The 20,358-nt window shown below is 42.6% G+C and overlaps 1 protein-coding gene across 17 annotated transcripts in view; it reads left to right on the top strand.

Moving 5' to 3' along the window:
- The window catches only part of dnmt3ab (DNA (cytosine-5-)-methyltransferase 3 alpha b), a 495,665-nt gene that overhangs the window by 424,418 nt on the left and 50,889 nt on the right, over positions 1–20,358 (top strand). For all 17 annotated transcript variants that reach the window (XM_067984389.1, XM_067984385.1, XM_067984397.1 and 14 more), the window contains one exon: positions 970–1,054. In XM_067984389.1, the coding sequence (XP_067840490.1) occupies positions 970–1,054 (85 nt within the window). The remainder of the gene's footprint in view (positions 1–969; positions 1,055–20,358) is intronic.

The raw sequence follows: 20,358 nt of genomic DNA, 5'->3' as shown, positions 1-20,358 counted from the left end.
CTTTTTCACTGTAGATATGTAGACTTGAAGGTAAGATATGTTTGAGGTCTTTAAAATTATGAAGGGAATAGATTTTCTTCAGGTTGATTGTCTATTTGAGCGACATGGGAGAAAATTAGGAATCGTTAATACAAAATGCAAAAGCAGGAAGTTAGGCTGGATGCCACAAAGTATTTCTTTTTGCAGAGATAAATCAACCTTCTTGAATAGATTTCCAGAATGTGTGGTAAGTACGGATTTGCTACAGACCTTGAAAAATTCTTTAGAGCAGAAGACATCCTGAACTGTATGTATGTATGTGAGGGATAGCTGTAATTATCATCAGTTTCCTGGGAGCTTGCTTGATTGCCTTTGAAGCTGGAGAAGAAATTTCCAGAGTTTTTTTTGCCAAAGTGTTTGCCACTCGTGTCCACTAGACATGGGTGGACCCTCATTGTATGGGGAGTGAGAGGCCATAAAACCCTCCCGTCCCTCTTCAAGAAGATGTGTGACTCAGGGTGAATTGATGGTCTGATTGGAACAGGCTGAAATGACCAGTTTGGTCTTTTCATTCCCTTTTTTCTATAATTATGTGTTCGTAAGTGATCGAACTGCACATCACAGAATTCAGCTGACATCCACTGACTATGGCATAATTTACACAATAGATGTCATCTGCTCCCTGACATATGTATAATACCTTGACACACTTGATCCCCACAGAGACAAAGGAAACTCAAGAGTAAATCATCTCTTACTAGTGCCTGGTTATTGAGTTTGTCCATCACATCCGTCTGTGCAAATTTCCGCTTCATACTTCAAAAAAAGTATTAAGTAAAGAGAAAGAAAGCCATTTTTTTGCAATTCATAAAGAAATTAACTTAGCCAAGGGAGATCCACTAGTGTAATCTAGTTTACCGAGGGATTTTTCCAAATTGTCAAGCACTAGTTTGAAGTTCTTTTAATATTTTTATTTGTTCAAATTTGCAGGACCCACCAAAGTTGTATGCACCCATCGCTGCTGAGAAGAGACAACCCGTTCGAGTACTGTCACTTTTTGATGGCATAGCCACAGGTAAAGACTTAAGAAGAGTGTATACAGCCAAATGTATATATTCAAAGCTGAACTGCATACCTTTTTATAAGGAAAACAAACCTTTAACTTTCATGTACCCTCCAATTCTGAAGGAGTTTTATTAACACTATTGTTCCCAACTTTCCCTATATTCCAAAGGTTTCAAATTTCTACGAGAAAGGATGCTTAAAATGTTAAGGTCAGGTTAATGTAATAAATTGGACGGCCAGGTGGTGAAGGATAGAATACTAGAGTCTGGTCTTCAGTTGCTTCCAAGCCTTTATTCACAGAGATCCACAAAGATCTCCAAACCTAAAACATGTAGAGCTTTTATATTCCTTAATCTTGCCTCGATCCTCACTACTTAGTGAATCAAGATAACATTTTAACCAATCTGCCCCACATACAGTTGAAGTACATGCACTAACACCGCACAATTAAAGGAATCCGCGACTAATACATTCATCACAGGCTTAAAACTCCTTGTGACCAGTATAATCTGTTCAGACTCATCATTATCTTCATCCTCTTCCTCAGAACTACTATCTTTGTGCATCATTTCAAAGACTCTGTGTGTTCGCTCTGGGCAATTCGCCTCATACTGATACTTAGAGTCACATCTAAAGTATCTACTGATTTTTCCTTGGCATTCCTGGAATTCAGTCGCCCGTTATTACTGTCCCAATTTTGTCTCCTGTTGATATAACTGGGTTTACTGTACCTGCTTCCATCACCAATCTGACTGTCTTTAATCCTTCTATCATATTGATGCCTGAGTCCGGTCTCGTGAAAATTTTGAAACCTTGACTGGTGCCTGCGTTTAGTATCTGGAACATTTTGAAACCTGGTAACCATCGAATCTTCTACTCTTTGTGTCACAGCGGAAGGCCCCATTTGTTCCACGAAGTCTGAAGGGAACTGTTTCCCCAGGAATCTTTTTAAGGCAGCAGATATTTGATCCAACAGAGTCTCCTTTTCCGAGAACTGGACACCAGTTAGGACCAGTTGCCTGTCCATATGAGACACCTTAGTACAATCTAGTAATTTAAACACAAGTACCGATCCAGAGATTCCCAATTTTAACTTTGTCAATCTTTTGTACAATTTGTTAAAGTTCATGATATACTCTTCCATTGAATGACCGTCCAGTTTCCAAAATCTATCAAATGCTGCCCAGGCCTCATAGGCACTTAACAGTTCATCTTTCTTGTAGACTTGATCCAGAAATTCTCTTAGAAAGGTAATACCTTCATCATTATCCAAAACATCTGCATCCATCTCAGAAAATACCTTACTTCTGATTTTACTTCGTTCAGGAAGCGACAATGCTAAGGCCACGCCTTGTTTTCTCTTTGGCAGAGTAGTAACCCGTGTCCACATACCAACCCCATTCTTCCACTGGTCATACGGTTCAAACTCCAAGAACATCGGAGGGAAATCGAACTTCAGCGATTTAAACTTGCTTTCCGCCATTTTCCACAATGGCCACTAGCCTTTCAAGTTTTTTTGTGCCCAAAAGAAAAATTATAGTTCCCAATCTCCACCTTTAGGCAACCATCCTCTACTACCATGTAATAAATTGGATAGGAGGGTGGTGAAGGATAGACTACTAGAGCCTGGTCTTCAGTTGCTTCCAAGCCTTTATTCACAGAGATCCACATTACCTACTCCACACCCTAGATAAGCTCTGATATAAATGGATTCAAGAAAGCCCCAATTGATACACAGCACCTGAATACAATTAACAATAATTGATATAAATCACATGGATACAATTAACAGTTAAGACTAGCTGTTTTATTTCCCCCACTTTCCAGGTTTGAACAGGTAAATCCAACAACTCTCCCACATTCTCTTGCTGATCTTCTCAAGTTGGTTTCCTTTAGCATCATTTTACTCTCCTCAGATATGGTAACCATGAAATAGTTGAATTCAGTTGTTCTGCAACTGTCATATTTTATCAAGAGATGTTTGAAAACCCTGCTTGGATAAAACCAACAATGGGATGTGAAACGATACCTGGGAATTAAAATCTGGGTTGCAGAGTGGGAGATACCTGTCCCTGTTACCAGCAGTCTCCTGGATATACTAAGAGACTTGGAAACCCTACCAACTGATAGAATCCACAGACACTGTAAATAACTAAATACCTGCCATATCTGACTTTCATTTCACACCAGTTTTCAGCTTTCACTGTGGGAAAGCAAAAGAACATGCATCTTGTTATGAGTCAAAGACTGTTACAGTGGCACCAGAAGCTTCCATACAGTTATCAGTTACCCTGATATCTTCTCTTTATTAAATTGCACATCTGATTTGAAAAGCCTGTTGAATTATAGTAATGTAAAATTAATGTCAAAAAGCAATTTGTTGCCTGACAAACTATCTTGGAAAGTATATTGTCAAGCTTATAAACAAAGGAGTCTTCAGAACATGACCAGCAGTGCAATGACATAATTGCATCAGCAATGGTGTCACATTACAAATGTAATAACTTTACCCACAACAATAGCTTTAGAAATGATTGGGCTGAAATAGCATCTACTGCAGTGAGTTCCTATCCAATCATCAAACAGGAATATAGACCAGCCCAAAACTGCCCAATATCGAAAAAGTATTCCATTAAAAACAGCACTTCCGACAATCAGCACTCCCTCAGTGCTGCGCTCAAGTGCCAGCCTAGATTATGTGCTCAAGTCTCAGGAGTGGGATTTATAGATACAGTTGAATAGATGGGCTTTTCTGGATGTCTGAATTAAGATGGGTTGAATGGCCTCGCTCATCTGTAAGTATCTTGTGATAATTAGTATTCTTCAGGGGTTCTTAATTATCATTATTTCTCATGATTTTTGCATGAGTCCAGAACCAAATTTTACCTATGGAAACGATGTTTCGGGATGCCAAACAGTCGGGTCATGAATATCATTTCTCTTAACTCCAGTTGTCTTGTTTTCACAAAGGTTGCCTAAGTCCATTGACCAGGAATCATTTTCTGATTCCTTGTCTGAAGCACCAACCTCTTCCACTGAAGTTAGCCCAAATGCCCCTTCAGTTTTTAACCATTTACATTCACCTCATAAGTCAAGAACTCGGTTTCTTAATCATTCTTACAATGAATAATTTTTTGCCTTCTTACCTCTACTTTTTTTTTACCTGGACTAGCCAGAGTGAAGGATTCAGTAGTCTATATCTGGCACCATGTCTGGTTTTTAATTTGTCTGTGTTCCATTGCTACCTTTTAAATAAGGTTTTTTTGCATACTAAATCTGGCAAGAAACAACTCAAGAGGTGACTTTACAACAATAGAATTTAGAATGTTTCAATTAATATGAATAAAAAATGATGATCACCAATACCATAAGGAAAATCTTTCCAGTCTTAACATGTAAACGAGCCATCCCACCTCTCCATTCAAAATAGAATAACAAGAAGTACTTTAAATGTACTTCACACCATTTAGTAAAAGAGGACAGTTTCTTCAGGTTATCCAAAGCAATCAAAGTGAGAGACTGTTTTGCTAGAAGCTGTGGACACAGCTAATACTCTGGACATCCAGAATAGCATCACTAACAATAAAGTAACTGTGCATTTTCAGTAAGATCAAACTTTCCGTCATTGTTTATTTGCCCATTTTCAAGGATGATACAGTGTAACAACAGGAGTAGTTCTATTGGGCTGGTACATTTACAGTTGCTTACACAAGTTTCATTATCTTCGAATAGTTTGAACCACCGAGTTAACATTTTCACTTTAACTATACCAGAATATTTCTCATGTAGCCCAGGTAATCATCTTGATTGTGAGTTTAGAAATTATCATACATGATCCATATAGTACATAATCCATTTCAGCAGATAGTTCTGCATATCTGATAACATAAATGACATTAAGTCATTATCTGATTGGTCTGAAAAATTCCATAACATAGTGAATATGTAACATGGTTCTGAAAAAAATGCAATGCTCTTTCTGTAATTTAAAAGAATATTATTCTCTATGTTCGAGAATCCTTTCCAGCTGTTGCAGTTGCTTCTGCTCAGTATTTCCATTTACTTAAACATGATTGAGGTTGCAATCATATGTTTAAGTAAATCATGCAAATTACCTCATCTATCCCTTGTACGACTTGACCCATTGTTCTTTCAAAAAGGCAAGGCTGCATTCTATTCCCCAGGGAAGTCTGTTTTAAAGATGCAGCCTTATCTACATGTTAACAGTTAGATACTGCTTATAACTATCATTAACACGATATGTTGATAGGGCTGTGAGAGATTTAATTTGGTGCCCATTTTGGCAGACAAACCCTGTGGGCTTAGAGTTAGGTACTGATGTATGTCTGTAGATTAATGGTCACTTTATAGTCCCCACAAGTCCTCACATGTTATTTAATTTAGGTACATGTGCAACAGGTACTATCTATTCATTGTATTTTGTTGGAGCAAATTCGAGTGTAACTTTTTCTGCAGCAGTCTTAAGCATTAAAGCTTAAAAATCAGTGGCGGGAAAATTGGAAGTACTGTGAATCGGATGCACTGACCTTTCCATCTGATTCTCTGATGTCCACTCCCATCAAATAAGACTCCACATTGGGAGTGGAGTTTCATAATTTCAGGGCAGAGTGAACAGGTTTTAGTTTAAAGAATTTAGACATTAGATTTTTGACTACCTTGAATCTGTCTTTTAGACTTTGAATCAACCCATCTTCACATGTGAGCACAGCTTGATGTTCTGTTACAACTCCTGTACAGCATACAGTAATCCATTAATTAGGGAGCACTCTGATTTTTTTCCAACCAATTTCTTCCTAGCAGAGAAGGTACATCAACTTTCATTATTAACAATTCTAGGGTTAATACCTGAGCTTTATATGCCAGTTTAACACAGCTGTTATATGTTTTAGGTACCAAGATAACAGACTGCTAAACTTTTGCTTTGAGTGTTAATTCTGTGAAATCTGCAGGATGGAGAGGACATGCAGGAACTGCCAAGAATATTGTAGTATTTAGAATGCCAGTAGGATCACTAAGAATGGCAAAGCTGCTCTAAAATAATTGAATTCCCCATCCTTTTAACATAAGAACATAAGAAATAGGAGCAGGAGTAGGCCATATGGCCCCTCGAGCCTGCTCCACCATTCAATAAGATCATGGCTGATCTTCGACCTCAACTTCATTTTCCCACTTGATCTTCATACCCCTTGATTCCCCTGGAGTCCAAAAATCTATTTATCTCAGCCTTGAATCTACTCAACAACTGAGCATCCACAGCCCTATGGGGTAGAGAATTCCAAAGATTCACAACCCTATGAGTGAAGAAATTCCTCCTCATCTCAGACTTAATGTCCGACCCCTTATCCTGAGACTATGCCCCCTAGCTCTAGACTCTCTAGCCAGGGAAAACAACCTCTCAGCATCTACCATGTCATGCCCCTTCAGAATCTTATATGTTTCAATGAGATTAAAACAATAAGGGGGGAAAAAATTGGATAAGGGCCATTTTTGGGCGTAGGTAGCATGATGCGCTATTACCCCATGCCTGCGAGATTTGGCCGGCCCGAGTTCTAACCTGCAATCAGCGTTCCAATCAGGGCCTTGCACGTGGAATCAATGCAATTCGCACTTCCCACCAGCAGGGGGTGCTCAACCTCTTAAAGGGAGGATGTTTCTTAGAAATCCCTTAAAGGTAGCTGGTACCTGTTATTTGCTGAAAATAACAGTCTAATGTCTGCATGGAGTCTGAATGGAGATCAGACATCGCACACGTAAAACACAGCTGCCACCCATCCCTATGTTTAAGCACTGATGAGTTATATTAAAACATTGAATAAAGGTTGCGCACTACTAAATCCCACATCTTCCAATCTGCATGTCAGACCTCAACAATCTGCTGATCTGAGTTGGTACCAGGCCTGCGAGAGTGTGTGCACCAAGGTTCTCTGCTGATGCACTAGAGACCTTGGTGCAAGAGGTGGACAGAAGGAGGGACATCCTATATCTGCAGAGCGGGGGGGGAAGGGGGGGGCAAGAGGCATATATTCAAAAGGCAGTGGGAGGCAGCGGGGGACAAAGTCAACAAGTCAATGCCAGGCACACAGCATCATGAACATGGATGCAGTGCAGGAATAAGTTCAATGCTTTCACGAGTGGTCAAGGTGAATGAGGCCAACTGCACCATGCACTATAACCACCCATCCTCCACATACCAACAAACTCTTTCCATCAGTATTCAACTCTTCCAACCAGATGCTTCCTCTCACTCTTACACATTACCACTGTTTCAAGCCGCCCACCCACAACTCACAGGCCACATACACTGGCAGCTATTCAACCATGACAGGCACATCACCCAGGCAAACACCCTGCTTTCTTGTAGGAGAAGGTGGCGCATATCAGGAGGCAACAAGTGGCAGTGGCATTTAGCCCCTCGAGCATGTTTCAGCATTCAATGAGATCATGGTGGACCTGTGACCTAACTCCATATACTCGCTTTAGCCCCATATCCCTTAATACCCTTGGTTCACAGCAATCTATCAATCTCTGACTTAACATTCACAAGTGAGCTAGCATCAACTGCCATCTGCAGAAGAGCGTTCCAAACGTCTCCCACCCTTTTGTGTGTAGAAGCATTTCCTAACTTCACTCCTGCACATCCTGGCTCTAAGTGTTATGCTATGTCCCCATGTCCTAGTATTCAAGTCTAGGAGTCCTCCAAAAACAGTTACAAATGTCTTCGCAGCCAGAAGCAATAATCCAGCCACTAACCTGTAAATCCTGCATGGTCCCTTTAAATAGCACTGGTCGGGGGTCCTCCAGGCACTTTAAGACACGTTCAGATGGTCGGGGTTAAGACTGTGTGTTGAGTTGAGCATTAAGTCCCAAAATGGTGTCTATCACTTTAAGTCAGCGTTGCACACTGATTGAAGCCATTTTCTCCCTATTTTACATGATTCCTGCGTTCGTTATCTGCACCTGCACTAACAAGATGGCGTCTGGCACACGTCACACTGGAAACATGTGTGCGCATCCAAGACGCCATCTTGGATGTCAGAGAAGCCATGTAGCACTGAAACAACGGGCGTTACATGGCCCAATTTAGTGCCCTAAGAGTTGAGCACTTTTACAGTCAGACTACTCTCTTCAAAAAATACTATTTATTTAAAATGGCCAGCTGATAACTTATTTTAAATAATGAGAATTTTTGGAAAAAACCAGGTCACCTGTCTTTATAAGGATAATTTCGAGGTCGCACTAAAAAACTCATTTTAAATTTTAAAAATTTATCAATTCCATTCCTACTAGTGTCCTGCTTATTTGTCAAAGTTGTAAATGTAGCTATAACATGCACACAGAGGAGTAACCACCTTGGTGAACCATAATGTGTTAGTTTTCAGTAAACTGTCCCTTTCTATCACATGACAAGATCGAACATTATTTTATGTAAAGTGATACAAAATTTGATCAATGAGGTGATGATCTATTCCACTAATGAAAAAAATGACATCAGCAGCACAGGTTATGAATATATTGGAAACAACAGCAATTTAAATTTATCTATCACCTTTAACTATGCACCTTGGGATGTTTTACTACATTAAAGGCGCTATATAAATGCAAGTTGTTGTTGTTGTTTAACGTAGACAGACATCCCAAAGCATTTCACAGAGATACAATCATAAAAATGAATGCCAGCCACAGAGGAAGATATGTGGAGAGGTTACTAAAAGCTTGCTCAAAGAGGTTGGCTTAAAGGAGGATAGGGAGATGGAGAGGCAGAGGAGTTTATGGAGAGAATTCCAGAGCATGTGGCCTGGACAGCTACCAATGGTGGGGCAAATGGAAGGGGAAGGTTAACTATAGTGGAAAAACACCTGAAGAGAAATTTCAGACAGAACTCATAATTTATTTACATTATAAGAACTCCTTGATTATCCTGTTATGCTCCAGGTGGTGTTTTGCTATTTGTACTCTACTTACATTGGACATATACTTAACTGCTTCTCATAATGGGGATACACATTACAGGTTATGGTACACCATCCTCCATATTGAATAATTGTAGTGGATAACTCCGAATTTTTTTTAAAAACTAGTAAAATTTTTCAATGTAGTACAAGCAGAATAACAATGCAACAGAACACTCTTACCACTTGCGAGAAACACTTCATGGGCTCGATTTTAAAACGAAAGTGTGGAGGTGGGGGGTTGCAAAGAAAATTGCGTTTCCCAGGAGCGGGCAGAAATCCCAGCTCCAACACACTGAAGAACGAACATGACCCAGAGTCATCTGGGTCCGTGCACCGTTGCCAAACCCAGAAGTCCCGCTGGCAGGACGATATTTAAAGCAGCAATTGAACTAGTTAACCTAGTTTAAAAATCCAAAAATGTAATCAGCTATGAAGGCAAGCGATTTCAGTGCTGCCTCAGCGTATTTCCCATGCTGTGTGAAACACGCCATGGAAAACTAGTTGTGTTTCAGCTGGCAGCCATTTGGACATTTAAATCCCTGTTTGACAGAAGGGGATAAAAGGTGAGGTATTGCAGCAGGGCACTCAGTTCTCTCAGACAAACTTTTGGCTGAGAGATCTTTGTGTTTAGACTGAAAATTTTTGGATTCCACTCAGAATTGTTCTGTTTACACATATTTACCAACTTTTCGGACCCCCTCAAACTGACACCATCAGGATGGTGGCGCGATGGCTGCATTCACCACTACATCCGAGGACGAGCAACATCACCATCCTCGCCAGGCACGGCGTGCACTTCCGCCACTTGGAGCTCCACAACACAGTGCTGCGCCACAGGCACCTGCACAAGAGCAGAGAGGGCAACAACAGAGGGAGCGACGTCGCAGGAGGCACTACCCTCGTCAAAGGGTCTACAGAGGGAGGCTCAAGTTCCTGGACCTCTCTGAAGAGCAGCGCATACGGAGGCTGAGAGTGAGTCGCCAGGTGGTCGCAGACATCTGCAGCCTCCTTCATGCCGAGATGCTCCCGGCTGGTGGCATCTCATTACCCGTCGCTGTTAAATGTTAAAGTGACCACTGCCCTCAGCTTCTTCGCCTCTGGATCATTCCTGGGTGCCACCGGTGACATCGTCGGGGTCTCACCCATCTGCACACAAATGCATAAGGCAGGTCACCGACGGTTTCTTTCGCAGGGCCTCGCAATACGTCAACTTCCCCATGGACGACCTTAGTCAGACAGAGAGGGCAGTGGAATTCCATTCTGTGGCTGGCTTCCCATGTGTACAGGGTGCAATCAATTGCACGCTCATAGCAATCCGAGCACCTCCACACGAGCCAGGGCTGTTCATCAATAGAAAGGGGCATCACTCCATCAACGCTCAGCTCGTTTGTGACCACTGCAAAAGATTCCTTCACATGTGTGCGAGATTCCCTGGCAGCTGCCACGATTCGCTCATTCTGAGGGAATCCAACATCCCGGATCTCTTCCACACACCAAACACCCTTAAGTGCTGGCTCCTCAGGGACAAGGGATACTCTCTGCACATGTGGCTCATGACACCTCTGAGGAACCCCATCAGCGAGCAACTCGTCGATAAAACGACGGCCACTTCGCCACCAGGTCTATAATTAAACATGAGATAGGACTGCTGAAGATACGGTTTCGGTGCCTCGATCATTCTAGGGGAGCGCTTCAATACGCACCAGCGAGAGTGGGTCACATTATTGTAGTGTGTAGTGTCCTGCACAACATGGAGCCACAGAGAGGGGTACCGGTTGAGGAGGCCCCATCCCCTCATCAACTATCCACATCTGCAATCAACATTGAGAAGCAGCAGGAGGAGGAGGAGGACAAATCCATGGACAGAGCAGCGGCTCACCTGGCTGCTCGTGAACAGTTCTCGTAAGATCAGAAAGTGAGAAGAGTTCAGTCCTCAGTCAACTGGAAAGAGCAGCATCAACACCAGCATTGCACCCCCCCCCCCACCACCCTGCACAAAACAGACCTGCAACTACACATACACCCACTGTAAAGTCACCCACTGGGTGGCATCAAGTGTCGCCATTCATCGTGAAGCACATGAAAGGGCGTTATCACAATGGGCAAGACATGGCAGTAGTGGTGAGAATGATAACATTTAATGTGACTTTAACATAAACCAAATATAAATAAAAAACATGACAGTCTGTCAGACACCCTTGTGCAAACCTTCCGTGATCACAAATCCTTAGCCTTTCTCTTCCTACTACTTCTACGTTGTGCATCTCCTATGGCCGCAGCAGAGGTCGTGGCAGGTTGCTCATGTCTATGGCCGGACTGCTTTGATTCTTTGGGCCTAAGCCCTCTGGGTTTTGGAGCCCATGAGGACCCCTCCAAAGACTGCTCCATCTGCACCTGTGCAGGGGCAGACTCAGCTGGAGGAGGTAGCATTGCGGGTACTGGTTGAGAGCGGGGTAATGGGTGCGACGTGGGAGCGCTTTGAGTGGCATCCCCACTTCCATGTCCTCTTTCGCCATCATCCCTATCCTGGACCAGGCCCACATCACTCCTACCACCCTGCTGGAGAACAGTTTGGAGGATATGTATGATGTCTTGGAAGCCCAGTTGTGAAGTTTCTGTCTGCAGAAAGGCGGCAGAATGTTGTTCACCGTGAGTCCGAACAGCCTTTGTTAGGGCCTGAATGGACTCATTTGTGAACCATGCTTGAAGCTCAACAGAGGCTAGCCATCTCTCCATCGCAGATATTCCTGCACTTACCTGTGACACAATCTCAAACATTTCTGCAGTTCCCTGCGACACTATCTCAGACAGTTGCTCACGTCCCTGTGACATTATCTCAGAGATTCCCTCCCGTACCTGTGCCGCCATTCCACTCATGCAGGAGTTAGACTCCTCCATCATCTGCGCTATTGTGGAGAGTGTGCGTGGCACCTGTTCCGGTACCTCAAATGTGCTGCTGTCCCTCGATCATTCTCCTTTCAAAGGATGGCTCCCGGAGTTCAGCATCTGTGTCCAGCTGACCAGAGTCTGAAGAGGAGTGCGCCCATTGACGCGGACTCTACACAGCTGCCCTTGCCACCAGTGTCTGCTCGTGCTCACTTGTGTGCGGTGACTCACCAGGTGCCAACCCAACTAACTGACGACTGGGACCCACCGAGATGTGAATATCTGCGCTGGAGGATGACTCGCTAAGATGTGACGGTGCGGCCTCAGAGGCCGGGCACTCCTCTGAGGAGTCGCCCTCTCCCATCACTGCAGTCGTTGAACGGCCTGTAACGGAACAAAATGGCAATATTAAGCATCATTACAGATGTGACATGTTGCAATGAGCACACTGAGGTGTTCAACTTGGCAAGCATTGGTAACATCAGTTCATGTTGTGTGTGATGAATGTTAAAGTTCAGAGAAAAATGGCTGAAAGACATCATCAGAAGCAAAATTCTGCTCTTGGAAACTGTGACCTTTCAGTAATTATTATTTTAGGTGTGTATATATATATAGGGGAGAAACTAATATTATCTATGCTTGTTTATCTTATCTATGCTTATTTATCTTAACCAGACGTTTGTGGGGTACCAGTCTCGGCGTCCCCGACAGACAGGCACTCAAGGGTGCAGCTGATCTGCAGGGCTTCCTCTTCTGCCTCTGTGAGGACCACTATTTGTTGTGGCCCCCCCTCCAGTCCTCACCCTCTCGCATGCATTTTGCGCTCTCTTCTAGAAGGGGAGAAAGTACAGATGCATGAGTGAGTGAGGGTGAAGTGGTCAGCCAATGAATGCATTGCTTTGGGTGCGGCTGATCATGAAAGAAATGCATCAGAGGGTAAGTATGAAACAAAGACATCACATTGGATCAGGATTGGAGTGAGTGGTAGTGGTGGGGTCACAAATGGGAAGGTGAGGAAGTGCTCAGGAAGTGAAGGTAAGTTGAGGATGAGCCTTAAGTGGGTTTGAGGAATGATGTGATAGAGTAGACTTGGCAGTGCAGAATGATGTGGGGGGGGTGGTGATGTGCGACATGGAATGCAGGAGAATCAGTAAGTGTACTCACTTTTGCTGACCTAGTTAGATCATTGAAACACTTCCTGTACTGGACCAAGGTGTGGCAGACATTGCTACTGCTGGTGACCTCCTCTGCCACCTCGAGCCAGGCCTTCTTAGTGGCAGAGGCAGGGCGCTTCCTCCTGTCGGCCGGGTAAAATAGTTCCCTCCTCCTCCTCACCCCGGCCAGCAGCATCTGAAGTGAGGCATCGCTGAACCTTGGAGCAGCCTTGTCCCTGTGCTGCTCCATTGGGTCTTTTTGCCCTTTGCTCCAGCAAAAGCCATTGGAGCAATGACCCTTTAAATCCAGACGCTCCAGCTGACAGCCTGTCATGGGGATGCGCAGTCCGCCCACTGCGCAGCTTTCGGACGGCAAACCTGGAAACAAGATTAATGGCCACCAATTAAGTCGCGATCACATGGGGAACGGTAAGTTTTTATTATTCGTGTTTGCCGCGCACCCATTGACCCCCCCCCCCCCCCCCCGCTGCCATCCCGCCGGCCTTTTAAAATCGAGCCCCATAACTCTTAAGTGGTAGATCATTGAGTTAGTTGTGATCTTCCTCAAAAGTGGTACAAACTGAAATCTTCCTCTGTTAATCCATTTGTACAATATAACCTAAAAATTAACTTGTATGAAAGTTAGATTCAGGAAAGATTGTTACTATTTTGAGGAGGAAGTAAAGGTGGAAAACCTGTAAATCGTGGTGCAAGTAACACAAATAATTTTTATAATGTGACTGACCTTTTCAAAGTAAGTGATGTCAACTCATCATGTTTATCAATACAAAGCAGAAGCTTTTCCCTAATAACTTTGCAAGGTGACAATGCCTCTTTGTAAAAAAGAACAAGCATTAGCTATTTCAATGACATAATTAGTCAAACTAACCATTTAATATTAATTATTTAAAGAAGCAATGCTTAGTCAAAGAGGATTTCACTGACAAATAGACAGTTGTATGGACATTTTTGGTGTCACTATTTCAACACTGTGGTTGCTGAGGCAATTCTTGAAATCTTTAATACGTTTTTCTTTTCCTCAAAGTTAGGTTGCAGAGTGGTGATTTTTCCTGGAATGAGGTATCTACAAAATGCTGTACCTCTGAAACAGAAAAAACTAAAACTGTGAGTTAGGTGCCATTTGAAAACAAAAAAAGTAGCATAATTAGCTTAAAGAGACCATGTAGGAACCATTGAGATGCTAAGTATTTTAACACTTTATCATATTTTTCTGCTCATCTAATAATTGCCTTCTACTTTCTCTATTGGGGCTACTTATATTTAATTTAATTAGCATTCATTAAAATATCTTAGATAAAGAAGAAATAACTTGTATTTATATAGCGCCTTTCATGAGCTCAGGACATTCTAAAGTGCTTCATTGTCAATGAATTACTTTTGAAGTGTCGTCATTGTTGTAATGAAGGGTAACATGGCAGCCAATTTGCACACCGCGGGCTCCCTCAAACAGCACTCAGATAAATGACCAAATAATCTGTTTTTGGTGATGTTGATCGAGGGATATATATTGATCAGGACATAGGGAGACCTCCCCTGCTTTTCTTCAAAAAGTGCCATGGGATTTTTTTCACATCCAACTGAGAGGGCAGTTGGGGCCTCGGTTTAACATTTCATCCAAAAGACAGCGGGGGTTAAATTGGTTAACCCCTGAATCCGAGTGCAGGAATTGCGGTGCGCGATTAACCCGCGTCCGGTGATTCTGATGCAGGCAGCACGTGAGATTTATGCTGCTTCCTCACTTATCTAATTGTAGCACAGCAGCCAGGCGGAGCTGCGATGTTCTCACCAGCAGGAGGCCCAGATATCGCGTGAGTTGCTCACACCTCTTAAAGGCAGCCTGCACCTCATATGTGCAAAATATAAGATACGGGTCTGAACGGAGATCAGACATCGCACATGTAAAACACAGATGCAGGTTCCGTCCCTATGTTTACAAACTATTGAGTTAGGTTGCGCACTACTAAATCCCACATTCTCCAATCTGCATGGCAGACCTCACCAATCTGCCGATCTGAGTTTATACCAGGCCTACGAGAGAGTGTGCACCAAGGTTCTCTGCTGATGCAATAGAGGCCTTGGTGCAAGTGGTGGACAGAAGGCGGGGCATCCTATATTTGCAGGGGGGCAAGAGGCCCTCCAGACATATGCTCAAGAGGCAGTAGGGGACAAAGTCAACACCAGGAGCATAGCACCACAAATATGGATGCAATGCAGGAAGATGTTCAATGCTTTGACGAGAGTGCTCAAAGTGAGTGAGGTCAACTGTCAAGTGGCATCTCCTACGAACTGCACCACTAGCCGCATCCACTGCTCCATGCACGACACCCCCCATCACCCACCTACCAACAAACTCTTCCAATCAAATGCTCCCTCTTACCCTCACACATTACCATTGTTGCAAGCCACCCACCCACAACTCACAGGTCACACACACGGACAGCTATTCAACCATTAGGGGCACATCACCCAGACATCCTGCAAGACACTTACCGACACACGTCCCACTTTTTTGCAGGAGAAGGTGGCGCATAACAGGTGGCAGCAAGTGGCAGTGATATTTAGCCCCTTGAGCCTGTACTGCCATTCACTGAGATCATGGTTGATCTGTGACCTAACTCCATATACCTGCTTCAGCCCCATATCCCTTAATACCCTTGGTTAACAAAAGTCTATCAATCTCAGATTTAAAATTAACAATTGAGCTCGCATCGATTGCCGTTTGCAGAAGACCGTTCCAAACTTCTACCACCCTTTGCGTGTAGAAGCGTTTCCTAACTTCACTCCTGCAAGTCCTGGCTCTAAATTTTAGGCTATGTCCTCTATTCCTAGTATTCAAGTATAGGAGACCTCCAAAACAGGTACAAATGCATCAGCAGCCAGAGGCATTAATCCAGCAACTAACCTGTAAATCCTGCATGGTCCCTTTAAATAGCATTGCTGGGGGTTTCTCCAGGCCTCCTATGACATGTTCAGCTGCTCGTGGTTAAGGCAGTGCATTGGCTGGAGCATTGAGTTATAAAATGGTATCTATCCCTTTAAATTAGCGTTGCACACTGATCTAATGCATATTCTCCCTACTTTACACGCTGCCGGCGTTCATTATCTGCACATGTGCGAACCCCTTTAGCAAGATGGTGGCCAGCACATGTCACACTAGAAGCATGCGCGTGCATTCCGGATGCCATTTTGGGACCTCAGGTGGCCTCGTAATGCCTGAAAAATGGGCACTACACGGCCAAATTTCTAGCCCAGTACCTCCGACGTGCAGCATTCCCTCAGTACTACACTGAAGTGTCAGCCTAGATTACATGCTCAAGTCTCTGGAGTGCGGCTTGAACCAACAACCTTCTGACTCAGAGGCAAGAGTGCGACCACTGAGTCACGCTGACGCCTTATAGTATGATGCAATTCAATGGTGTTTTGAATTAAACATTTTTCCTTTTCCTGTTATACATTGAACTATTTATTGCATGTAGATTTGTCTCTGTTAATATTAGAGGTATTGCTCAGGGGGAACCCCACTATCAAAATTATTTTTGAAGACACCTGCACCCTTCTTTGAATTGCAGAAAAATTAAAATACTGTCACTATTTCCATAATATTTAGCTTTCTGTCCAAAAGATACTGTTGGAAGATGTTCCATACGTCTCATCTGAGAGTTTTAAGCTTGATGTTGGACCTTTCTGGCTGCTTCAGAATTATGCCCAGGAAGTTCTTCTGCATTGCTTCATATAACAATACACAGAAATTTCATCTGATTCCAAATGTTTTCATAATATATATTTATTTTTAAATTTGATCAATAAATGTGTACATAAGAATAAAAGTAATAATATTGATTTTTTTTTAGAAAAAAATCTACAGGTATTTCCACAAATAGGAATTGATACAAAACAATATCCTGGGAGCAATTCCCAAGAAGAATGCCAAAATGAAACTCCTCTAGTCTTAAAAACCCAGGTAATTAGATGTAATTTTTGCAGTTAGCAGCTTTGGACACAAATAAGCAAAAATATCTATAATGGTAAGTAATCCATCAATTTGTTCACAATTACAATTCAGGATGAATTTTTCCCTTAAGCAAATAAGTAAGTGCCATATTCTGACTGAATCGCAGCCAAGCACCACAGCCCACTCGTGTACTAAACTCTGCAGACTTGTAGGAAATGAGTTTGTGACTATGTATTATATTTGGATGTAGTATATTTGGATTTTCAAACGGCATTCGATAAGGTGCTACACAAGAGGTTGTTACATAAGATTGGGGCTCATGGAATTGGGAGTAATTTATTAGCATGGATTGAGGATTGGTTAACGGACAGAAAACAGAGACTCAGAATAAACGGGTCATTTTCAGGTAGGCAGGTTGTTACTGGTGGGGTGCCGCAAGGATCGATGCTTGGGTCTCAGCTGTTTACAGTATATATCAATGACTTAGATGATGGGACTGAGTGTAATGTATCCAAGCTTGCTGATTATACAAAACTAGATGGGAAAGTAAGTTATGAGAGGATACAAAGAGGCTGCAAAGGGATATAGAATGGTTAAGTGAGTGAGCGAGAAGGTGGCTGATGGTGCATAATGTGGGGAAATGTGAAATTATCCACTTCAGTAGGAAGAATAGAAAAACAGAATATTTTTTAAAAGGTGAGAGACTAAGAAATGTTGGTAGTCAGAGGGATTTGGGTGTCCTTGTACACAAATCACAGAAAGTTAACATGCAGGTACAGCAAGCAATTAGGAAGGCAAATGGTATGTTAGCCTTTATTGCAAGAGGGTTGGAGTATAAAAGTAAGGAGGTCTTGCTGCAATTATATGGGGCTCTGGTGAGACCACACCTGGAGTACTGTGTACAGTTTTGGTCTCCTTACCTAAGGAAGAATACATTTGCCTGAGAGGCGGTGCAAGGAACGTTCACTAGATTGATTCCTGGGATGAGAGAGTTGTCATATGAGCAGAGATTGAATAGAATGGGCCTATATTCTCTGGAGTTTAGAAGAATGAGAGGTAATCTCATTGAAACGTATAAAATTCTTAGAGGGCTTGACAGGGTAGATGCTGAGAAGCTGTATCCCCGGCTGGAGAGTCTAGAACTAGGGGTCATAGTCTCAGGATAAGAGGTCGGTCCATTTAGGACCAAGATAAGGAAACATTTCTTCACTCAGAGGGTTGTGAATCTTTGGAATTCTCTATCCCAGGGGGCTGTGGATGCTCATTCATTGAGTATATTCAAGACTGAGATCGATAGAATTTTGGACACTAAGGGAATCAAGGGATATGGGGATAGGGCAGGAAAATGGAGTTGAGGTAGAAGATCAGCCAAGATCTTACTGAATGGCGGAGCAGGCTTGAGGGGCTGTATGGCCTACTCCTGCTCCGAGATCCTATGCTTTTATGACTTTTCCACGTAATCATTTCCTGAACTCAGGCAGGCCATCATGAATAGACCCTAAAGGCCTCTGCACCAGATGTCTCAATTAGCTTGGTCAATAAGCACCCCAGCCGTACAGATTAGGAAGGTCTCCAGTCTATGCTGAGTTCATTGATCCCACCTAAGGCAGTGGTTAAGAGCACTACAATTGGCCTTAGATCCCAGTTGACAGGGGAAAATCATCCAGGAGTTCCCTCTCCTGATAATTATTCAGCAGTCCTTTGCTTGAAATGCACGTGTGGACAATGGGTGAGACAAGGTTGGAGTCGAGTGTGGTGCCCCCACGATTGGATATTTGACAAAATTGACTGTTGGCTCACACATGAATAATAGCTACTTGGGTGAAGTACCACAAGGTGACTGGCACGGAACCATACCCCCAGCAAAGAATTGGTGCCTTCGGGAAGGGAGAGAAGAAAATTGTCAAAGAAAAGGAGATACCAAGTGGAGGTGAAGTGCATGCTCATGGGGAGAGAAAATTGTGCAATTCCTAGCATTCATTTTAAGAGTCCTGGGAACAGTACACCTGCCCATCCTTTCATGTGGAGAATGAGGTCAAGGAGACTTGATAGAGAACTAGAAGCAATAACTAAAATTCATGTGTTTTTTCAATGTCCGACTAGCTTTGAAGCTAACTCCGTAACAATGTAAATGCCTTCTTGTAAAACATACAATCAATTATTTTAACCTTTTGTATTTTCAGAAGAATGCACATTCTGAGTAAAGGGAACAATGCTCCATGAATTATATCCATCTATCTATAATATTATTACAAACTTTGGGTCTGCCTTAGGTATTCTCTTGGGTTAGCGTCACTGGTCTGTCCTGTACGCGGACCCTCACGATCAGAAGCTTACTTTCACCACTCAATATCTAGACCTACAATAGTGTAACCTGGGAATGTAACAGTGAGACTTCCTTGCTAAATCAACTGGATATTGTAATCCTTGCACATGCCCTAACATGTGTTTCTCCAATCTTCTGAAAGGCAAACTGATTAACTCTTTAGTGAGACAAGGCCAGATACAAATCATTAAGTTGCTTTATTTTACAGTTAGTAAGTGAATGTACAAAATAACAGTTGTAACAAATTTCACCGTAATGCGGCTTAACTTCAGTCCCTCTTCGTAAATAAGAAAAATTATACCAAACTGAATCTTTAAGTGGGCTAAATATCATTCACATTTCTTGGACAATCCTTTTCTCTGAAACCTGTCCAGATATCCAAGCTTAGGTCAACTTTTTTTGTCTCCTCCTGCCTCACTCAGCAGCTTTTGTTGGAACTGACCCTGATCTTTAAATTTCCAATATTCTTATGTTGTACTTATCTTACATTCCTCCTATTTTCCAGGTTTCACTTTCCTTCTGTTCCCTGTATCAACCTCTGACCCCTCTTTTGTCCAGGAGTTGTTCAGTAGAGCTGCCAATTAAACCGACTATCATCCCACCTCCCCCTGGTGGAGGCCTATTCTGTGTATATGACTTCAGTTCCTCCCAGCATCGGGTGTAAATTTCTAATGGAATTATCTGAAGCAAGATAATGAATTCATTATTCTCCCTGATCATTATGGATAACAATTTCACTGATTGCTAATTACCTCTTGGGTGAGCTCATTCAGATACCAATCCCCTCTTTGTCCTAGTGGCTTCAGCGTATGATGTAAAATGAACTTTTAAACCTTTGTGAATTCATTTTAAATAAAAGCAGTATTTCAATATAAATCAAAATAAAATTCTTTGCATGGAAAAATGTTTGAAAATCCCAAAACACAATAAATATATTAACATTTTACATAAGGTGCATCCTTCCTTAGCTTTCGGGAAGGTAATATCATGCCATTTCATGCC

The sequence above is a fragment of the Heptranchias perlo genome, chromosome 5, assembly GCF_035084215.1.
Source record: "Heptranchias perlo isolate sHepPer1 chromosome 5, sHepPer1.hap1, whole genome shotgun sequence".
Taxonomy (NCBI): domain Eukaryota; kingdom Metazoa; phylum Chordata; class Chondrichthyes; order Hexanchiformes; family Hexanchidae; genus Heptranchias; species Heptranchias perlo.
The sequence above is the reverse complement of the archived record's forward strand: the minus strand, read 5'-3'. Positions and strand labels throughout refer to the sequence as shown.